The sequence below is a fragment of the Pelmatolapia mariae genome, linkage group LG23, assembly GCF_036321145.2.
Source record: "Pelmatolapia mariae isolate MD_Pm_ZW linkage group LG23, Pm_UMD_F_2, whole genome shotgun sequence".
Taxonomy (NCBI): domain Eukaryota; kingdom Metazoa; phylum Chordata; class Actinopteri; order Cichliformes; family Cichlidae; genus Pelmatolapia; species Pelmatolapia mariae.
In genome coordinates, this window is record NC_086246.1 from 18,837,346 (window position 1) to 18,858,775 (window position 21,430).

The 21,430-nt window shown below is 39.2% G+C and overlaps 1 protein-coding gene across 4 annotated transcripts in view; it reads left to right on the top strand.

The window, feature by feature from the left end:
- Window positions 1-21,430, top strand: part of LOC134621351 (protein FAM184A-like) — a 72,563-nt gene that overhangs the window by 30,627 nt on the left and 20,506 nt on the right. For all 4 annotated transcript variants that reach the window (XM_063467811.1, XM_063467810.2, XM_063467808.2 and 1 more), the window contains exons 11-16: window positions 5,226-5,348; window positions 5,452-5,613; window positions 11,357-11,478; window positions 11,826-11,976; window positions 19,406-19,520; window positions 20,850-20,947. In XM_063467811.1, the coding sequence (XP_063323881.1) occupies window positions 5,226-5,348; window positions 5,452-5,613; window positions 11,357-11,478; window positions 11,826-11,976; window positions 19,406-19,520; window positions 20,850-20,947 (771 nt within the window). The remainder of the gene's footprint in view (window positions 1-5,225; window positions 5,349-5,451; window positions 5,614-11,356; window positions 11,479-11,825; window positions 11,977-19,405; window positions 19,521-20,849; window positions 20,948-21,430) is intronic.

Sequence of the window (21,430 nt, forward strand, 5' to 3'; positions counted from 1 at the left end):
CCTGCTCAAAATCAAGGATTTCTTTTTTATTAATTGATTTTGATCTCCTGATGATGTACTCGTTCAGCTTCTTTCCAACTAATCATTAGATAAAGCGAGTTCAGGATCAGAAAAGAGAGAAAATGCAGAAGGTCGGTGTTTTTAAAATCACAATTATTTAATTACTTAATAGCGATTTTACTTATTTAAATTTCCTTTAGGACTAAAAGAAATAATATAGAAAAGGCAAATCAATTAAGAAACCAATTTCAAAGGATATTATCCTATAGATTAAGGATAATGGGATTAAGACCTATAACATTTTAAAAGTGCAACTTTTAAAATGATATATTTCTGTCTATGTAAAATTATATAAGGCTTTAAGAATTAAGAATTTGGCCTATATTAAAAAATATTTATTATAAATTGGTTCTGACACACTATTGCAGAGATCTGGTTATTCTTACACACACATATAATATCAGTATCTTCTGTATATTTAATATCTGTAACAAATTTCTTTTTTTTAAGCCTCACATGAGTCATAAGGCGATAAAAGTCACATTAATGATCTGCTTTGACAAATCTTTTGATTACTCTATTACACTAACTAGCACATGCCTACACTACGGTAATGTTTAGTCTATTGTTATGTGGTTGCTAGGCAACATGACAACGTCTCATAAAATATTATAGATAATCAAAGTTTTGCAGATATAATGTAGACGTTATTGTGATAATGCTGTAAGGTGTTCGAGGTGGAAAAATGTTCAAAGCAAGTCATTTTAGCCCGTTGCCCCTAGCAAGGTGGTTGCTAGGCAACATAATGATATCAAAATGTGTGACAAAGATATATAGGTGTACCCCTGTGTAGGAGGAGTCTGTGGACAGACAGACAGAGAGAGGTGTGTCTCAACTCGACCAGACTGAAAATCTGACTTTTCACTTTTGTGTCTTTTAAAATATTGTTAAAAAATCCGATTTGAGAAATAATGAATGAATAATGATTCTTTTTTATATGTAAGAAAAACACATGAGTATCAAATTGACTAAAGTTCCTGATTATCCTGAATGTCCAGTAAGCTCTAACCTTTCCATCAAACTGTGTCAGGAAGGATAAACTTATATTGAGCAGTATAGTATGACCAAGACATGTCTTACAGCTGGAGCTGGTCCATGGATGCTGCACGCTGCCTGCCCACTACTCCCAATGCTTAAGATGGGTTAAATGCAGAGAATAAGTCACTCTATGGGGCTTGGTAAAGGCTGCCCTCCTCTCTTATCTTATTATCCTATAGGCCAGTATGACTGTTTTGCTCTGAAAAGGAAAAAAGTGAGCAGAATAGTAGGTCCTATTGTTCTCTCTTGTTTATATCTGTTACAGCACATTACACCCCCTTTATTCACGCTCACATGGCTCCAGCTGCATTTAGAGCTGAAGTTCAGCAAAGGACAGCGTACATACTGGAGTTTGCTTCCATCCAATTAAAATGAATTAGCTAAGAGGCATGAAGGCAGTGTAATATATGACTGGCACAGAGTAACACAAAACACTTTGTCTCAAAAGTCATTCCTTTAATATTAAAGCCCGCCGTCCAAAATGAAGACGTATCTTCTTGGTCTGAAACGATTAGATGCTGCATTTTAAATCACTTTGCGCTCGGTGTTTTCTCTCTTCCGTCTCGTCCCATATTTCTCCTCTTTCATAATGTTGCTCTCTCTCTTTTTTCCTTTTTTTTCGCCCCTCGTGAGCTCACACTTTGGATGCTGTTTGAAGCTGACTGCTAATTGGTTGATTTTCATTGACATTAAATCCTGCCTCTAAGCCAAGTGAGAGTCGTGCATGAGCGTGTGGGCGTGTGTTTATAGATTCCCTGAAAGACAGAGCGACGGAGAGAATGGATGGAGGGGTTGATGAAAAAGGGAAATATTATGTAAGTCGAAGCTGCGTTTAGATTAATGTCTGCTTTTGTTTGGGGCGAAACGAAAAAGGGGATGCAGGACGAGAGACGGTGAGACAAAGATGCAGACAGAAAAGAAAGAGACAGAAGTGGTAATTTGGAAAAAGAAGAAGAAAAAGGCGATTTATTCTAAAACGTCTTCATCTTTGTACTTGTTAGTTTTACGACTGTCAGCAGATATTAACGAGTTCTTCAACCGAAGCAATAAAGCGACTAACTCTACAAATTGCTTGTGCTGTATTAATTCATAATTCACCACGGTCTACTTAAGGCCAGATGAGACAGCAGTAGAATAAAGACTTTTCATTGGTGTTTCTAATCTCCCTGCACTGCTGCACATGTAGATTCATTCCTCTGATGGGTTTGTTTGCAGGTGAACGCAGCTTCTCTCAGTTTAAAGAGGACAGTTAAAAATGAAAGCGTCCATAATGAAGTGATAGGCTTTTGGCATTGATGCAGCTTTCTACTCAGTGTCAGCAGCATGTTGTCTTTTAAATATGGCAGCAGCTGAAGCTTACGAAAGCGGCCAACTGTCACTTTCAGTATTGTTTACTGTGCTGATTGTTTTCTAGATCGGGGATGTCAAAGTCATTCATCGAGGTCCACATAGAGCCTGTTTTGATCTTAAGTGGGTCAGACAGGTGGAAATCCCCTTTCTGTCACTTTGAAGATGTTTAACTACACATTTAATCCCTGAGATATCTCATTATAAGAAGGAGAAGTGCAGTTTCAACAGCTTGTCTCAGTTTTTCTAATAAAGAAATGCTGCTGTAGTTAGAGAATTCTGTCTGTCAGTAAAGACAGATATTGTAAGAAATGTATAAAATTATAAATGATTTCTGGCAGCACATCACCTCCACAGTTTTGGAATTATAAAGCAGGAAGTTTTTATTTATTAATTTATTTATTTATTTGACTCTACATTGTAAAAAAACAAAAAATAAAAAAAAAACATTTTTATAGCCGATATTGAAAAAAAACAGGAACTTTTTTCTATTACGTCATTACTTTAGTGTTGTATGATGGCTCTAGCGGTGGTCTTTATCAGCAGGAAAAGCTGTAACATTTATGAAAATATAATTAAAAGTCCGGTATTTTTGCCCTCCTTTACAAAGGGACCCTTTCCAAAGATGGAAATAGGCCGGATTGGAGTCTTTTCAGGGCCACCATATTTTGACACCATTGTTGTAGATGAATTGTTTGGTTTTTAAACAATCGTAAAAATGTCCTTAATCAAATTTTGTGTTCTCTTTTCTATTTGTGAAACTTGAATATGTTTAACTGAGGCAAGGATCGCTGCAGTCAAAGACGATTTCATTTCCACTTGCAGTCATTTCGACACAAACACGATACGCGTGCGTACGGGTGAGGAAGACCCCTCACAGACCAGAGCAGTAACACGAGATTTGACATGGATTGAGTGAAGCACTCTGTGGAAGGTGGTGCTGGATTGCAAAGCAGCTTGTGGATGTGCAGCAACTCTAGGCGGGCTAAAGAAGCTTAAATATTGCAATCCTATATGAGATCATCAGTAGGACGAGCCATCAGCTGGCGTGGGCCAGCGTTCAGATTATTTGAGTAACTGATAACTGTTGCCCATTCAGTTTGTTTAAAACCTCTGTACATTATCAAAACAGAGAGTATGAAGAGATTACAAGTTCCAGCAACAGTGCAGTGGCCACAGTGAGGTCCATCCACCAGTTTTCCATCTTAACCATGTAAGAAATCCAGGGAGTTGGAGACTATCCCGCTCTCAACAACATGTGAATCAATATCAGATAACTAGCTAACATAAGCTAATTAGCCCTCACTATTCATTTAAAAGTGAAGGGTTTCTTGTCCTTGACCTGCCGATTGATAGAATTATTGCCCCATCCAGGTAAAAAATACTCTTAACCAGCTCTACTTTTATACACCTTCATCCTGCCGGGGGTGTCAGCGATGTATCACTTATCACTCTGCAGGTGATGTGTGACACATCGCTGAAGTGGATCTCTGGCAGAGAGTTGAATGATTGAAATGCTGCGTCTCGCGCTATAAATCATTTCTAAGTTCTCAAAGCTTTCAGTTTGTTCACATGTCTTTGTTTCACTTCTTTTGAGACGCGATCTAAATATTTATTGGCTGAAGACTTGCACTTGCGTGGTGGTGTGACCGGCATGTTGTAATGCTGCAGGTTTTATTTGTTTGCTTGGCTTTTTTTCCCTTCCAAGAGTTTGTGCTTCTCACTTAATTGAAATCTGTGAGTCGGGGCTACAAGAGTACAAGCTCTGATTTAATTTTAATCTTGTGGCGCTCTAAAGCTGCATGGGAAAGGTGGCTCTCCTGTGAGTGGGTTAAAGAAAGAGGATGTGGATTACTGGGTGGCTCCCATGTGGGAAAGATTAAAAGGGGGGTTGCTTTATATTTTGCTCACGTCATTGAAGAGATTCTCATGGATACAACTTGCCTCAACCCAACGGGGATGTCAAGATGATAAATAATAGCTGCAAATTAGACACTAATGACTGAACCCTTATTGATCACTGGTAAGACAATTGCACAGCTGAATAAGTAGATGTACGTGCCCTCTTTTTGTATTTGCCTGTAACGAACATCAGATGATCAGAAGATCCAGAAAATATTCTAAATTCACCTTTACATTAAAATAATAGTATCTGCAAAGAATGAACAACCAGAAACCTGTTTCTCAACACTGTTACTGAATACAAACAGAGCTCATTATTGTTTAGGTGTATCATAAAGCATAGACAGTAAGGATCTCAGGAATTTACTGAAAAGAGAGACTTAAGAAGTAGATCAAAAGGAGATTTTCATAAGAGAAATCCAGAGTGGCCCAGAAAGGATTTGACGCTCTGGTTTGAAGGATTATAGAAACTGGATGTTTTGAAGAGATGGCCTTTTAAGTGTAAATGACAGTTCACGTGTCTTTTCCTCATTCAGTAGCCCTGCGTCACGCTCAAACGCTGCCATGACTCCACATTGTGGCAGAAATTGGATTTCCAAAAGAGTGGCTTTTAACTCTCCTCATTTTTTTTAGAGACTTTAAGTTTATATCAGAGGAAAACGGGCACAAAGCATTTTCATATTGAAAACATGCATTGAGAATTTGTCTCACAAAGACATTTTAGACATGGAAGAATGTAGAATAAATCTCTAGTTTCATGGTCCAGCACTAATCAACTTGCCCAATTTCTTGTCCTATTATCCTTCCCGTTCTTCTCATCCGTCTTTTCATCCAATCTCGTTCCTTTTCTTCCTCTCTCTCTTTCTTCCCGTCTCCAGAAAATGAGCCAGGAGTTTGAGATTAAACGGCTGTCATTAGAGGAGCAGAGAGATCGCCTCCAGCAGCAACTCGACAACTTGAAAGAGGAGCTCTCGGCCAAACTCAACATGGCCAATCAGGAAGTATGAGTCAGCTCTTACTGGAGCGCTAACGCGTGACCAGCATGACCTGATCGTCTCCATATATACCGACACGTCTCAATCAACTGAGTGGTTGTCTCCTCAGGTGTCCCACCTTCAGGAGCTGGTGAGAGAGGGGGAACAGAACCTGAGTTCAGCTCAGACGCAGATTACCTGTCTGAAGGAAACTCAGGAGAAACTCAAGATAGAGCTAGATGCGACTCGAGCCCGCGTCCGAGAGACGAGCAACCTGCTGACTGACCTACAGGTGAGGAGGAAACAAAGACACAACTGGGGTTTGGAGAACCTGAAATGAAGGTCCTCCTGCATTAACGCCCCTATAAAATAAAGTCTTACTGAGGATAATCACTTCAATATCAATATCACATTTATTTCTATAGCACATTTAAAAGCAACAAAATTGACCCAAGCCAGTGTAAATTTGCTAAAACTGGAGTGATGTGTTCATACATTCTAACACCTGTTAAAAGACGTGCAGCAGCACTTTAGATTAACTGATGGAGAGATGAAGAGAAGACCCAAACAGAGAGAATTGCAGTAGTCCAGTCTAGAGGTGATGAAGGCATGAATAAGTTTTTCTGCGTCTTTAGGAGGAAGATAAGGCTTCGCTTTGGCAATTTCACGTAACTGATAAAAAAGTGTTTTTCACAACTGTGGACACTTGCTTCTCTAATTTAAAAGAGCTTTCTAAAAACACTCTGAGATTTCTTACAGTGTGGGAATGATGACAAGCAAGAGGACCAAAGGTATCAGTTAACTTATCTAAAAGGGGCGTGTCTTCCAAAAACAATAACTTCAGTCTTATTTTTTAGGGTTTGTGTTAACTGGTCTTTAACATCATGTAGACAGTTAAGCAGAGACTGCAGTGGGACAGAAACATCCAGTTTCAAGGGGAAGTAAATTTGGTGTCATCAGCATAACAGTGAAAAGGAATGATGTATTTCCTTCAGTAGTCACAGATCAGTTCTTAATATTTGTTTTAGAATCCTGTAAGATGTAAAAATACAGAGTGTCAAATGACACAGATTGGTTATCAGTGTCACACTCAGATATTCAGATCTAGACAAATGAACAGAGCGTTAAACTGCAGCTGAGAATATGCAAATTATATCATCTTTGTTTTGTTTTGTAGAAAGTGTTGAAAGTATTAAAGGTGCAAATAATGAAGTAAACATATGTATAAGTATAATAATAATGTAAAAGTAAGCCACTGATAGCTTTCTAGTCTGTTTTCTTTCTGAATCAGATTTCCTTATAAGGTCATTGCCCCTCAGTGGGCTTCCAGAAGATGGCCAATCAAAAGAGAGTGGGCTTTTAGGAACTGGAAGAGGACTTACAGAGACTTTAAAAATATATATTTTGGCGCCTTTTTATGGCTTTCTTTTTGATAGGGACAGTGAAGACTGACAGGAAAGTGGCGGAAAGAGAGAGGGGAAGACATGTGGCAAAGGACCGCGTATGAGACTCTAACCCAGGCCGGCCGCTCTCAGCCGTGTGGCATATGGTCGCCTGCTCATTCCAGTGAGCTAAACCGGCGCTCCCCAAGGATAAACTTAGAGCTGTTAATTTCTGGCTCTTGTTTTTTTGTCTAATGTACCTTGTTACACACACTCAGTCACTTAAACTTAATGGATTAAATCCCAGCTTTTATTTTACCAACTTTCTGGGACTCAGATTTTACTGAATTGAAGTAACCTTTGCAAAACCCTTGACAGGTCGGGTCAACCAGTCAAGAGTTTTCAGACCCGACACTGAGACTGGCAGATGGTAATTTGCTTCCTGACATAGTAAGTCAGTGTGACAGCCTGCCACATAGTCTGACAATAACAGCTCAGTCAGTCAAATAAATGTGGTGATTAAAAAAAAAGCCTTCACTGATGACCGAATAGAGAGAGAGAGAGAGGGGGGGGGGGGGGGAAACACAGGCAAGGATCGGAGGATAGAAGGATGGGAGAGGGGAAGAACATTTTGAAAGCAGGAGAGCAGGAAATGAGAGTTAACTGAGAAACAAGCGCGATGCTGAAGGCCAGCTGTGAGATAATGATGATGAGGCCATTATGAGTAGAGTGGGCCTATGTTTGAAAAGAGCCCTGCTGGTGTGAGACGCAGGAAGAGCGTTTGTGATAGAGAGCGTGGCTTACTGTGGCAGGGGAGGAGGAGGAGGGAGCGACTGGATCCTTTCATTAAAATTATAGCTACTAATACTGTTATTAATAATAGGAATGATATTTGTATTTAAAGGAACTTATTCATGATAATAAGTCATCAAATGAGAATTTGGGAAGGCTGAATCATTATAGGATTGTACAATAAAAAGGTTTAAAGTAGAACAAAAATGCAGAAAGGGACAGAAAAAGTGTGGAAATGTCTTAGCTTCAGTAACATGAATTAAAACAACTGTTAATAAAGGCAGAAAGAAGAGTTAATAAGAGGCACAGCGCAGAGAGGCTATATGAAGAGCGATAATTAAATGAAACTGCAGAATGGTGCTCTTCGAATTCCCACCAGGCTTCTTATTTAAAGTGCTATTTAAAGAGCGGGACTGGGGCAGTAAAAAAGCCAAGCTTGACACAGGATTGTATCTTTGTGTTCACACTGAGCTCATTAGCATAGACACAAGCTCAAAACCAGCAGAGGCCAGCCTCACAGTAAATTTAGACCAGCTATTGTTTAGCACAGAATGAACCTTTAAGTAGATTACTAGGTTAGGAAAAGTACAAAGAGAGATGGTTTCATTTATACTCGTGTTTTATTTCTATCTTAAATGCAGAAAGTTCACAAAATTAAATTTTTTTTTATAAACTATGATGTCATTGTAGAGATTACATCATGTGTTCCTCAGACAAGCAGCCTGTTATTAAGTCATGAGCACTTATGTTTCATGGTTTAGATGTGTTGTTAGAAGTTCCACAAAAACAAAATAATTTCATGTTTTTTTTCCAGTATTTCACACAGCGTTTGCAAACATGCTGGTTTTATTTTGGATGCTTACATTATTACACTTTGCACAAAGAATCTGAACATTTGTTGTAGTTTTCAGCAAGCCTCACACATGCCTCCTGATCAGTCTTATCCATTCTTCTTTAGTGAATCTCTCAAACTCCAGATTTGGTGGTCTTCTGGATTGGACCCTGGTCTTTAGTTCACCTCACTGATTTTCAGTGGCAGTTAAGTCAGGGGTTTGTGCAGGACAGTCAGTAACATTCACTTTGGTCTTTGTCGTGTTGGAAGACAAAGCGACGGCACAGACCCAGCTTTGCTGCCGACTGCTTGAGATTTTCTTTCAGAATCTTCACACATCCTTCGTTTTTCATGGTTCCTTCCACCTTGATGAGATTCCCAGTTCTAGTTTAATCTCATCTGACCAAAGGACATGCTTCCAGTATGAATAGTCTCCTGGTCATCTTTAGCATACTTCAGTCTGGCTTGAAGGCTATTTTTCTTTCCAGAGTCTTTTTTTTTATTTGATTTTATAAGGTTTAAGCATCACAGAGTTAAAGTAGAACAATAGTTTGTGCTATGGCTCACTTAAAAAGGTCCGCTTTTAATATTAAACTTTGTCATTTTGATTTTTTCTGAAAAAATTCTTCTATTGTGTGCAGAAATGTTTATAAATGCTCTGTTAAAAAAGAAATTCATAAGGGGGCTAATAGTTTTAACCTCAGCTTTACATTTTCTTGTTATATAGTCTCATTTAAATATATTTTTAGGCTTAACAACATATAAATATATATATATGTACATTTGTAGTGCAAGATTTATCTTGCGACACTTTGAAGGGCCCCACATACTGGAGTGAACTGCACCACCCTCACTAACCTCTGATGCACATCCTGTCATTTTGTTCTATAAGCAGCTAAAATATGACAGAAACTGAACAAGGCAAGGGTTACTCGCAGTTAGCTTTAATGTAGGTGGGTAAGCCTTTACTATAGTTTCTGATTTATCAAAAATGCTTAATCAGTGCTTTTTAATTTATTATTTTTAGTCAGTTGAAATAAAATTAAGCTAAAATCACTGAGATGAATTTGATATGTATTATGTCACATTCGCTGACTGTCTTTCAGATTTTCTGGCTTAGGCAGATATAGTTTATTGTCTGAATGATTCAGAATTATAATTATTCAAGTGAAAGTATAATGAAACAAATACAGATTTTTTTAGGATAAAGTAACAAGTGAAATATGAGTCATGTCTGTGTTTTTTTTTTTTTGTTCTTTTCTTAATTTGCCGTTGAGCCCATCAGTCGCTTTTTGAGAGAAATCCAGCCCACTGTGGCTTACTGAAGCATATATCTTTATTACTATAAATATCTAGTCCCCAGATAACCTGTGCACTGTTCCTAAAAAAAAGGCTTTTAAATAATGAACAGTAGCTACTAAGAGTCACAAACACTCAAATCCAACTGGTCATATACGTATATGTTTCTACCTGCACTGCTCCTCCAAAAATCATCTCCACTTGTAAGAATCTAAAAGCACAGATTTTTTTTTTAATCTTATTTAGATTCCCAGAAATGTAAATTGTCCGCTGTCCTCACAGTGGATTTAACCACTCACGTGCTTCCCCTTGCAGCTAAACAAGAGAGCTTTTAGCTCTTCTAATGAGCTCATCAGCACTTACAGCCTGCAGTCTCTTCAGCAGCTGGAAACAGCTGACCCGGTGAAGTTTGTTTCTGCCTTGAAACCAGCACATTATAAATGCCCTGTAGCCATGGCATTATAAATGCATGTGGAGGTGGGCATTACAGTATGAGTCATCCAGCTTCAGCTATTGAAATGTGGCATCTGGTCGGAGATACAGACTTGGAGAAAAAAGAAAATGCACTTTTTTGCTTTATGTGGCTTTAAACTTACACTATTAGGGCATCAGCACTTTTTAAACACCAAGGTTATTTCAGATATTACCTGCCTGCATTATTATAGATTTTACTCTGAAAGTCTTTTTTTACATATTTATTGATTGAGGCCTAAAATTAAAATGAGATGTCAAACAAACCAATACTGTTACTAGAATCTGCCACAAGACAGTCAGTCTGATGTCACACTGTGATTGAATGGGGTCAGGCTGACAATTATAATTAGAAATTCACATTCAACTATTACATTTGTGCTCATCAGTCTTCCTGTCCTATAGAAATATAACCAGAATACAGTCCCTTCGAGTTGTGCTTATTGACAAAGGCTCATTCAGCTCATTTGTGCTCTGAATTAGGAGGCAGCTTTGCCAAGCTACTGGTTAGTGTGTCCAGTTTATCAGTTTATCATCAAGTTTTCTCGGCTAACATTATCTCAGGATGGATGCATGAGGAGATGAGCACTCTTGTTCTTTAATTTATTTAAAAAATATCTATTTGTTGTTTTCCTGTATTGATACAATATTGCGAATGTCACAATACTATGCTGTATTGATTTATTTTTTTTTGTTTTGTTTATTTGCTGACCTGCAAAGAACTCAAACACAAGCTGTGAAACTGAGTCATCTTGCACACTGGGGATCATCACTGGGACTGGGATGCAGTTATTAGTGGAAGAGGTCACATATTCCAAGACTGAAGGTGGCACTTTATGCTGTTAGCAGCAGCAGTTTTTGTTTAGCTGTAAAAAAGAAAATCATCAAACGAGGCCCTGAGATAAAATTACCATAAATTGAAAATCTAAATATCAGATCTGTTTATGTTGAGCATGAGTTAAGTTTTATAATCTTGAGATGCTTACATATATTTTATTTGGTTTATTTGGGGGTGTTCATTTGATTTGCCCAAAATGAAGTCTGAGCTCAGCCTGGTGTGGGTTTAATATGTATTATCTGTGGCAGTGATACAATAAAACATGATGTCTCCTCAAATGTGCAACTCATAAACAGTGCAGATGTTTCTTACCAACTCAATTGCTGATTTCAGACTAAGATAGCAAAAGAAAATATCAGGAATACTGATACTGTGTGAGTGCTGTTGGAGTTCAAATATGTGCACCGCTTTGTATTTGCAGGAAGAGATTGAAACCCAGAAGCAGCAGCATGAGGCCAGAGTGATGTCCATCAGAACAGAGGAGAAGCAGAAGATGGACAAGATGGCAGATGACTTGGATCGGAAATGGAGAGATGCACTGCGGTAAAAGAGAAAAAACAGAAAGCTCATCTCCCCTGATGTCTCGCTCTCTGTCAGCCTGTCAGTCTCACTTTTCCTGTTTTGCTTTTTCTCTGTTTTCTCATTCGTCTCTGTCATCTCACAGCCCTCTTCACAATCACACTTATTATCCCAACAAGTCGGCGTCTCCCCAAAACACTCATGTATATTGATGAGAACGAATAGGAAATGAACACAGTCGGAAGCAAGTTTATAAACGCATGCAATATTTACAGATGTCTTTTAGCAGGACAAAATCGAACAGCGTGAACACACACGCACACTGAAAGTACAATGTAATTAATTTAGTCAAACTTCGTGTCTTTCTGTAGGGAAGAAGTGCGTTTGTTAAAGGAGGAGTTGACCGAGGAGTATGAAGCAGACAAACAGGCGGCCATGACTCAGCTCTCCCAGCAAAAAGAGCTGGAGATGATGGCAGCGAGGGAGGGCTGGCAGAGGAAGGTGGAAGACCTGCTGGAGCAGGTAAAGCACACATGCTAACACTGACGGGTGAGGGTCCGGCCTGTTTTGGTTTTGTAAGGTTACCACATACAAGTTTTAGGGCTTTAACTCCAGAAAGCCTGAACCATAAAATAATTACGAGACAACTGTTTGTTTATCATATCTATTTTATTATTAGAGTGCCCTCCAGGTCGTTGTGAACATTTTAATAAACACTGTTAAAATGCTGCTTAATTGTACTGTATTTATTTTATTTCACAGACATTGATTTAACTGTAAGGCTAAGTGTAAATGTAGTGCATTAAACTATGACATATATGGAACTTTGATATTCTGGATCTTTGTTTTCTCTAACTGGACCTAACTGAACTTTTTAATTGAATACCCCTGCTGTTGAACATTTCAGTGTGCGTTGCCCGGTTTTGGAGATGTCAGCTGTAGACATGTAGACATTCCTCCCCAGACATTGACCAGTTTCATTTTTCTGTCTATCAAACCATACCCACCGACTGTGTCAGGAGGAAGTGTTCATCTGCTGATGATGAGAGGCTCACATAATTGACAGCAGGGCAAGATTTTAACGTTGTAGAGACCCCCCGTCAGCTGAGCTTTCATGTTAGCTAGTCGCACACTTCTTATAATTGGCAGGCAGCAGAAAGAGATCTGACGTTGCTGGATCTTTTTTTTCCTTCTTGTGGTAAGAAGGACATGATTTTTACAGATATTTTTAGAGCTGCTTATTTTTTTTATGTATTTTTAGTGTTTTGAGAACCACAAGGTAAGTACCATTTAGTTTCATCATATACAAGCAAAAGTAGACCTTTATATGGCTGATGTCTCAAAAACTGGGAACGTCACACCAAAACAATCCAGATGGATAAATAGCTCTATAGTAAATATGACTTGCTGTTGACATAGCAACTCTTAAACTCTTATTCTTTTCTTAGAGCTGCCTTACAAACCGACCCCAGTAACTCGTTTTCCATGTCAGCTGATGATAACAAAAACACAATGGCAGCCTGAACCAAGAGAAAAGAAAAGGTCATGTCAGTCTGAGAGACGGAGAGAGGGAAGCTTGGACTGCTGATTTGACCAACTTCTTCTTCCATGTAAACGATTGGCTCTCGTCTTATAGTAGTTACTAACCAACGTTCTTAGTATGTTTGCCTTTATAGTCAGACCCACAAACAGTAGCTTTCTGAGTTTTCTGTAAACAACCAAAAGCTACAACATAAGGTCGGGAGCACATGCTGGTGATGCTGCAGTCATCACTGTTTGCAGTATGTGATAAAGCATTCATATCACACGCCAGGTGTTGCAGGTGAACTCTGTTAGTATCCAGGAATGCAGTTATTCATTTTTTATGCATTTTTTGTTCTTTGACAAGCAGTTGAAATTATTTATCATTTACTTCAGATTTCTTGGTCTATTCCAGAGTAAAAATTGATGTAATTCAATGATTTATTTGATAATTGCTTTAATAAGAGAATCCCAGCAATGACCTGTAGCTCCCTGTTAACCTAAGGCCTCATTTGATTGACAGCTTCACTGTGAGACAGCCTGAAGCAAAAAAAGAAAATCCAAATAAAGTCTCACAGGCATTCCTCTCTTTCAAGAATGAAAGCACTGTAGGAACAGAGCGAGCCGTTTGACGCTGGTTTGGGAGCTCAGACGCTCGTCTACTTAGACTCATGTAGCCGTTCCTGCAGAGCATACTGCCTCTGGGTAATTCAGAGCTGAGTCACAACTGAAACCTCAAAGAGGCTCGTCCTGAGTTTGCCAAGACGCTGGTGGCTCCAGATAAACATTTTCTGACAAGCTGGAGTCACCAGTGCCAGCTTGGCAACTTTTCAGACGCCCCCCAACCAAAACCGTGACAAAAGCAGCTCACGGCAAAACGAGACAAAGTTAAAGAGCGATCTGACTTTAAACTCCAACACAAGATGCAAGAGATACTGTTTCACACAAAGTTTTGTTCTTCTTCATAAAATATTTTCATTTACCAAAGAAAAATTGTCCTTTGGTTTTGAGACATCTGTTTGTGGTCGGCGGCTCTGCAATGGACCTTCGACCTTTGATATAGCTACTGTGTTGGATTTTCTTAATTACTCCAGAAATCATTTGTTCTGCAGACTAAAATTAAAATATTTATTTGCTTAATTAAAAAAATGTGCAAGCTAAGGTGGCAGTTTTCAAAAGAATCACCAAATATTCAAATAAATGATTGCTACCTATTTGTTTCAACTATAGATATGGTATCATTTTTAAGATGAAAGGAAGGAGTCCTCATTGATGTGGCTGTAATAGTTAAGATGGAATTTCATAGTGGGCTCTTTAGGGAGCATTATTTCTTATCTGCAGCATCTGCAGATTATAGATGCTAGATTAGGAATCATGTAAATGTGGGTCACAGTATAAAAAGAAGCATTTTAAAGTTATAGTGCCGAGTGGCTAAAAATAAACTTCAAACAATATCACAGATCAGATATCTAAGGAGCTTATACTGTATGTGTACTATATGTGAGTCTCTGTATGTGTGTCTTTTTTTGCCCTCACAGGGCTGTGTGTGTGTGTGTGTGTGTGTGTGTGTGTGTGTGTGTGTGTGTGTGTGTGTGGTTTAGGAGCAACAGAAAAGATGACTAATGTGTGTATATGTAATACTGTAATCCACGGATATTATTAAGTGTATATACACTTACTGGAATCTCTTTAAATATGCTTTGCTAGTACCTCTTTTGATTTCAGATCTGCATTCATTCCTCACGGCATAATTTTAACAAAGTGCTGGATAAATTCCTCAGAGATTTTTGTCCATATTCACACGACAGCATCACAGAGTTCCTCATCACAAAGGTGCTCTATTAGATTGGGATCTGGTGATTGTGGAGCCCATTTGGGTTCAGTGAACTGAATGTCCAAAAAAACAGTTTGAGATGATTTGAGCTTTGGGCTTTGGGTAAATACCCAGGTAGGCTGTGGCAATTAAACGATGCCTACCTGGTACTGACGGGTCCACAGTCTGTAAAGAAAATATTCTCTACTCCATTGCACCACGAGCGTCATAAATCATTGATATGAGGTAGGATGGATCCCTGCTTTCATGTTGTACACACCGGTTTCACACCCTACCATCTGAATGTTGCAGCAGAAGTCAAGATTTATCAAAGCAGGCAGTGTTTTCTAATCTTCTGTTGTCCAGTTTTCGAGAATTATAACCTCAGTTTCCTGTTATTAGCTGACAGGAGCGGCATCCAGTGTGGTCTTCTGCTTTAACATTTGCATGTAGAGATGCTCTTCTGCAGACTCACTTGTTACAAGTGATTATTTACTATAAGTGGTTGCCTCCCTGTCAGTTTAAAGCAGTTTGGCCATTCTCCTCTGACCTCTGGTAGATGGTATTGACCATCAACCAGAGGTAGAGGATTTCACCGAGAGAACTTCCCGTCACTGGATATTTTCTCTTTTTCTTTTCATTCTCTGTAAACCCAAGAGATGGTTGTGTGTAAAAAAATCCTGGAAGATTGGTCGTTTCTGAAATCCCCCCCCCCCCCCCGTTCTGATGCTCAGTTTGAACTTGAACAGGTCATTTTGACCATGTCTACATGCCGAAATGGGCTGATTTACTGAAATGTGATTAGATGTTCAATTCAGTTCAGTTCAGTTTTATTTATACAGCTTAAAATCACAACAACAGTTGCCTCAATGCACTTTATATTATAAGGTAGACCCTACAATAATACATACAGAGAAAAACCCAACAATGATTTGACCACCTATGAGCAAGCACTTTGTCAACAGTGGGAAGGAAAACCTCCCTTTTAACAGGAAGAAACCTCCAGCAGAATCAGGCTCAGGGAGGGGCGACCATCTGATGCCAGTCGTTGCTCTGAGTTTGATATGGCCTGGGGCACCAGTACAGCATTAAAGTGAAGTGCAGATAAGCATAATTTTCAAAATCCAAGACCATGCTTTCAAAGGCTACATGAACATCACATGAAAAAAACATTACCAAGTAGTTTAATTCATGCTTAAAAGATCATTTTCAACCCAAAATATTTAAATTTAATTTGAAAGCCCAGTTAGGAATGTTTTAGCTTATCCCCGTAATACTTTCAATCATAGACTCGCACAAAGATTAACTACTTAATGAGAAAAAACAGCAGACATGCAAGCGGGGCCACTATAAAGACAAAAGGACGAAGGTATTATTACAGTGATCTGCACTGTATTGACCTACTTACAGCTCTGCAGAAACACCAGCCCTACCGGGGGCTCAGAGACTCATCAGTAACAATGCAAGGAGAAACTCGCAGTCCCCTCAGATATAACACATCACGTTGCATTTTAAGGACAAATCTCACACTGTTCACACATAAGCCATGATTACAACTAGCATCTGTCAGAGTGATAACGGAAATATGATGGATGTATATTGGTCGATTACCCATTAATAACGCTAAGAATAATAAATTCTCCGCTTTATTTATCAGAGAAGGTGATATTATATTAGAAGCGCTTTTAGATTGTCTCTTGTTGCTTTCTTGGTGTGGTTTTAAGGCTGTCAGTGCTTCACTGTGTCTCTGCACCTCTTCTGTATCATCTTTACAAATTCAAGTTATTGTGCATTCAGACAACACCAATCCCACAATTGCATCAACAGAGTTGTGTTATTTCCACCCTCATGGTGTGTACAATTTCTCTTTCAGTCAAAAAGTAATTCCAGTAGCAACTACTGCTCTTCGGCATTTCTTTTGATCAGTGTTAATACTTCATACGCCGACCCTCCAGCCTGCCAGATGCTCAGTTTGCTCAGAACAGCAGAGCGGTGAGCATGGTGGGACTCTGTTCTTGGTTGCTGTGTGATGGATTTAATGGTGGGACAACTGCCATATTGCTGAATTTATTATTTTAATAAATTTCAATACAGATCTAAATTTAAGTAGATGCAGGGCCTTTCCTGGCTAGGAGAGGGTCTTGAGGGGCAGCTACAACTGTCAGCATAATTAGTCTAAAAGTAAGGGTTTGTTTTTCCAGGAAAACCCCTGTGATTGATGGGGTAGTTTTGTTCATTAACTGGAAATGAAGATGCCTACCAAATCCAATCAAAATATTTCCCATTTTTTCAGAAAATAAATTGTGATTTAAAGGTACAGCCATTAATTTTAAGCAGTTACTTTTTTTTCTGCTACATTAGAGTAAACAGACTAATAAGACATGGTTAATGCCTTTGTTCTTTCCATACCAGTCTGCCGCAATCACTTATTGTCTGCAGATTAGACAAGCAACGGGCCCATCTCCAGACAGCTGACAACTGTTATAGCTAAACAACAACAGCTAGTTATAAGCTAACGTTACATATGTAATGTTTGGCTCAAGTGTCCTAAAAATCACACTTTCCCTCTGATAAAGAGTTTGATTACATTCTCACATTGTATCAGCGTTCAATCATGAAGTTCCTGAGTCCTTAAAAGTTGCAATCATTACAAAGACAGTTTCAACAGTTGCTAACAGAGGCTAACAGCTAACAGTGGCAAAAAGGACCTCAGTATTGCTGTCATTATTCACAACTGAGCTTTTTTGACTCCATATTGGACTCCTTTCACAAAGTTTTATAGCCTCTTCCAGAGTAAATAAAGATAGATGCTTCTCACCCGGCTTTGACAGCTGAGGTAAACAGTGGACTGACAGCCTTCCACAGGAGTAAAAACATGCCGGCCGGCTGCATCTGTTATAGGGTTCAGTCTAAATTGAATGTTTTTGATCTCTCTTGGCATGTTTCATTGCCAATGTCAGTGTTATTTCTATTCTAAAGTCAAAAACAACAAAGTATCCAAAGTCTTTACAAGTTAGTTAATGAACAAGCATGGTAAATAAATATAATAAAATAAGATATAAAAAGAAGCAAATATGATATATTGTGACAACATAAAAAAGCTACAGTGGCTATCCTATAGCAGCCACAGTAACTAGGATTATGCGCTTGAATTGTGAGGGGTACAAAAACAGACCCCAGTTGCCTGCAAAATCTGCAATCCACCGACATTGCTGAATAATTGTACTCACGAACTTTAAAGAATTGCCAGGACTCAACAGGATGAAAAAATTGAATGATTTCCCTTTTGACTGTTTTGTGCAGACACACTAGCAGATGCAGTTAAAAATGACCCCTGACGTCCTGAATTTTTGATTAACCTGTTTCAGTGAAGCCATTTATGCCTTTGCTGCCTTAGCCTCTCATGTTTGATGGATGTGGCAGCTACATGTGCTGTTAAAGTAGAAAAAGACATTTCTGAAAGCCCTTAAGTGAGCGCAGGTCCCGTGCGGTATTGTGCGCCTGGGCGGATGTGCCGTCGTTATCTATAATGACTTCTTTTTCATTAAGATATTTTCATTACAAGGTCCTAGCCCGAGGCTCCAGTTTGTGCGCGCCAAAACGTGTGCACTTGGGATTGTGTTTAATTAAGTCACAGAGGGCTGGGTGCATGTTTTTGCAAACAAGGTCACTTAAGGTATTTCCACATTGCTAATCTCACGCATCCCATTATTTTGCTGTAAATGTAAAAATGATTAGTTGGAGTAGACAGGGAGGATAAACTGTGCAGGCCATCTTTTTTTTTTTTATCCAATGTAGAACCTCAGAAACTTCATCCCAGCACTGCTCCTCATCCTCTCATTTTTAAATCCATCTTACCTTACACTTGCTAATGTGGTACTTCTTCAGCACTAAATCCTGCGGGGGATTTAACTGCAGCGGCTCAGAGAAAGAGTGGCATGGGAAGGACCAGAGCCGTCTGGCTGAGAGAGTTCTGCCACTCACCGGCAGTTAGGCCCCTGATAGCTGCAGTATCTCCTCGAAACAAAACACTTTGGCGTGCTCTGATGGGCTTACGCTTGTTGGCTTTTGTTATTGGGCCGTGCGTGCTGTCACTCGTCGTCGTGACGGGCTGTCAGCTCATTGACACGAGTGGAGAAATCTTCATCCAGCCCTCAAGTGGTTTTATCACATCTGTGTGTCGATATCACCACCAGGGAGTGGTTGTTAGAAAAAGGGGGAAAAAACCTAGGCTCTCTCCCTGGTTAAGAGCGATGCATTGGAAAAAAATATAGTGGAGCAAAAGAGAGAGTTTTGTAATTAAATATGTGTGCTCTGTTAAGTGAGTTGCTTCTTTCCTGGAGGTATGTCTTCCTTGTAAATTAAATGTTATGTCGCCGCACTGTTGGAGATAGAGAACCACCTGGAGAGAGACACAGTGTTGTCCCTGCAGTTCAGCCTGTAATTACTGCTTCTATTGGATGTGGGCACGCTGACCTGTTAACATTTGCTTTTAATCTAATTTGTTCTGTCCTGTTACTTTTTTCTTTTTTCTTTTTTTTGAATAAGCCTTTGCTCATTATAAACACCTGTAATTTTTACTACTTCCCTCTTTACGTCCCTTTTCCCTCTACCCAGATCTCTCTGCTGAAACAGTCCCTGGAGCTGCAGCTGTCTCAGTCTCAGTCAGCTCTCCAGCAGCTGCAGTCTCAGTTCAACCAGGAGAGAGAGCTTCTGAGCCAACAGCTCAAAGGTATGCACGCGCTTCCTCCACGTGGCGACTGCGGCTACAAGCTGCTGCTGGAGTTTCAACATTTCATCCTAAAATAACTTTCTTAAAGTAGCGATTTTGCATTTGTATGTGATTTTAACCTCCTTTAAACATTAGTTCTGATCAGCATCTTTTCAACTCATATCATCTATATTATTTCCTTAACCTTAAAATCATTTTTAATGGAACGCAGCCACAAGAAAGATAATGTCTGAAAGTTTTTGTCACTGATGCAACTATAAAACAAGAGATTTTTTATTTTTTGATTATGGGAATTTGAAAGAGAAGGAAGGTTGGAGCTGTAACAGCCAGTTTGAGCTGTTAGATGACGAGTTGCAGTCTGACAAGTTTTATCAGGGCAAACCTGCGTGCCTCTAAATCAGCCATTCCCAAAGTCAAGAGTGCTGCAGCCCACTTAAAAACCTGAAGATCCAAGGCCCACCCAATCTTAAATCTTCACTCTAATCAAAATCCATGAGAAAGTCATGTATTTCTCAAAAAATGTATGGACATATTGGGGCCCGATGAATGTTAAAAACAAAGAATTACCAGAATTTTTTTTTTTACCTTATTTTTGTTTTTAAGAAAATTAAGAGCCACATATGAGGATATTCGTTTAAAATTTTGATAGAACAGTAGCAGTATAATGTCCTCGTAAGTGGATATCAGGCCCATGTAGGGCAAAATTGAGTATTTTGGTCTAAATAACCCAAAATGTGATGTCCACATATGTGGACGCCAGGTCCTAGGAGGTTAATACGAGGGAAGTAAATTTAGGTCAAAATAAAGTAATATCACCTTCTATTTCCTGTTTTAATTCCATATTTATATAACTACATTGATAGAAATATGTAACTGTGCATACTACTAATTTCAAGCTGAATTTCTGTTATTATTGAAGCCAAGCAGCCATGAAGGGGGCCACTGCTCCCTTAAAATCTTTTGGGAATCACTGCTTCAAAACATCCATGAGGGAAATAACTGCATTCACAGCCCAGAATGTTCACTAGCATGAGATCGTCAGCATGTCGAGACAAATCATGCTGCATTGCACTGTACCACTGCTGAAACCGATTTTTATTCTGTCGTGAAAAATAAATAAAATTCTGAAATATAACCTAAATATTTAATACAAAGAGTCCGAGCATCGAGTGTTTAGATATTTTGTTGTCACCTTCTGGTCAGCGGTGCGTCTCCTGCTGCTGTGCGACTGGCTCAGATTGTCATATTGCCTTATCGTGTCAAACAAAATGGAAACACGTCTGCTGCTGATGCATCTCAGTGTACACGTTGATATCTCTGTGTTTGCAGAGATGCAGAGAGAACATCAGAGGAGAGAGCATCGATTACAGGAGGCTCACTGCTGTGCCCTCAGCACCATGGAGGAAGCCAGGCAGCACCAGATAAGAGTACGACACACACACACACACACGCACACATATATTTGCAAGCATATAGGTTTGCATCGGTTGTCTTGGGATTTGTCACATAGTTGCACGACACTACCTGCCTTTTGTTCTCTCTGAAAAGAAAAGTAGAGCAAGTTCTAACTAACTTCTCGGGGGCTTTTACTAAATACATTACAGTAGCCTTTCTTGTACTGCAGCTATGTTCCACTGTGGACTTCACTGCAGTCTTCTTTGAACTCATCTGTTTCTACACACAGTAAAAGTGCGAAGAGGACAGTTTAGACAGCCTCACCAGTGCAGCAACAACAGCTGCTAAATGCTACCATCGTTCACTAACAAGTGCTGTGACTGAAGCAATAATGTGCTGCAGTAGCAAAAATGCCTAACTAAATTAATAAAATCTGTGATTTTAAATATGTTTTAAACAGCAAACCTTTGACTACTGAATGCAGCATTCGAGAGATTTACTGTTGCTTTGTACTG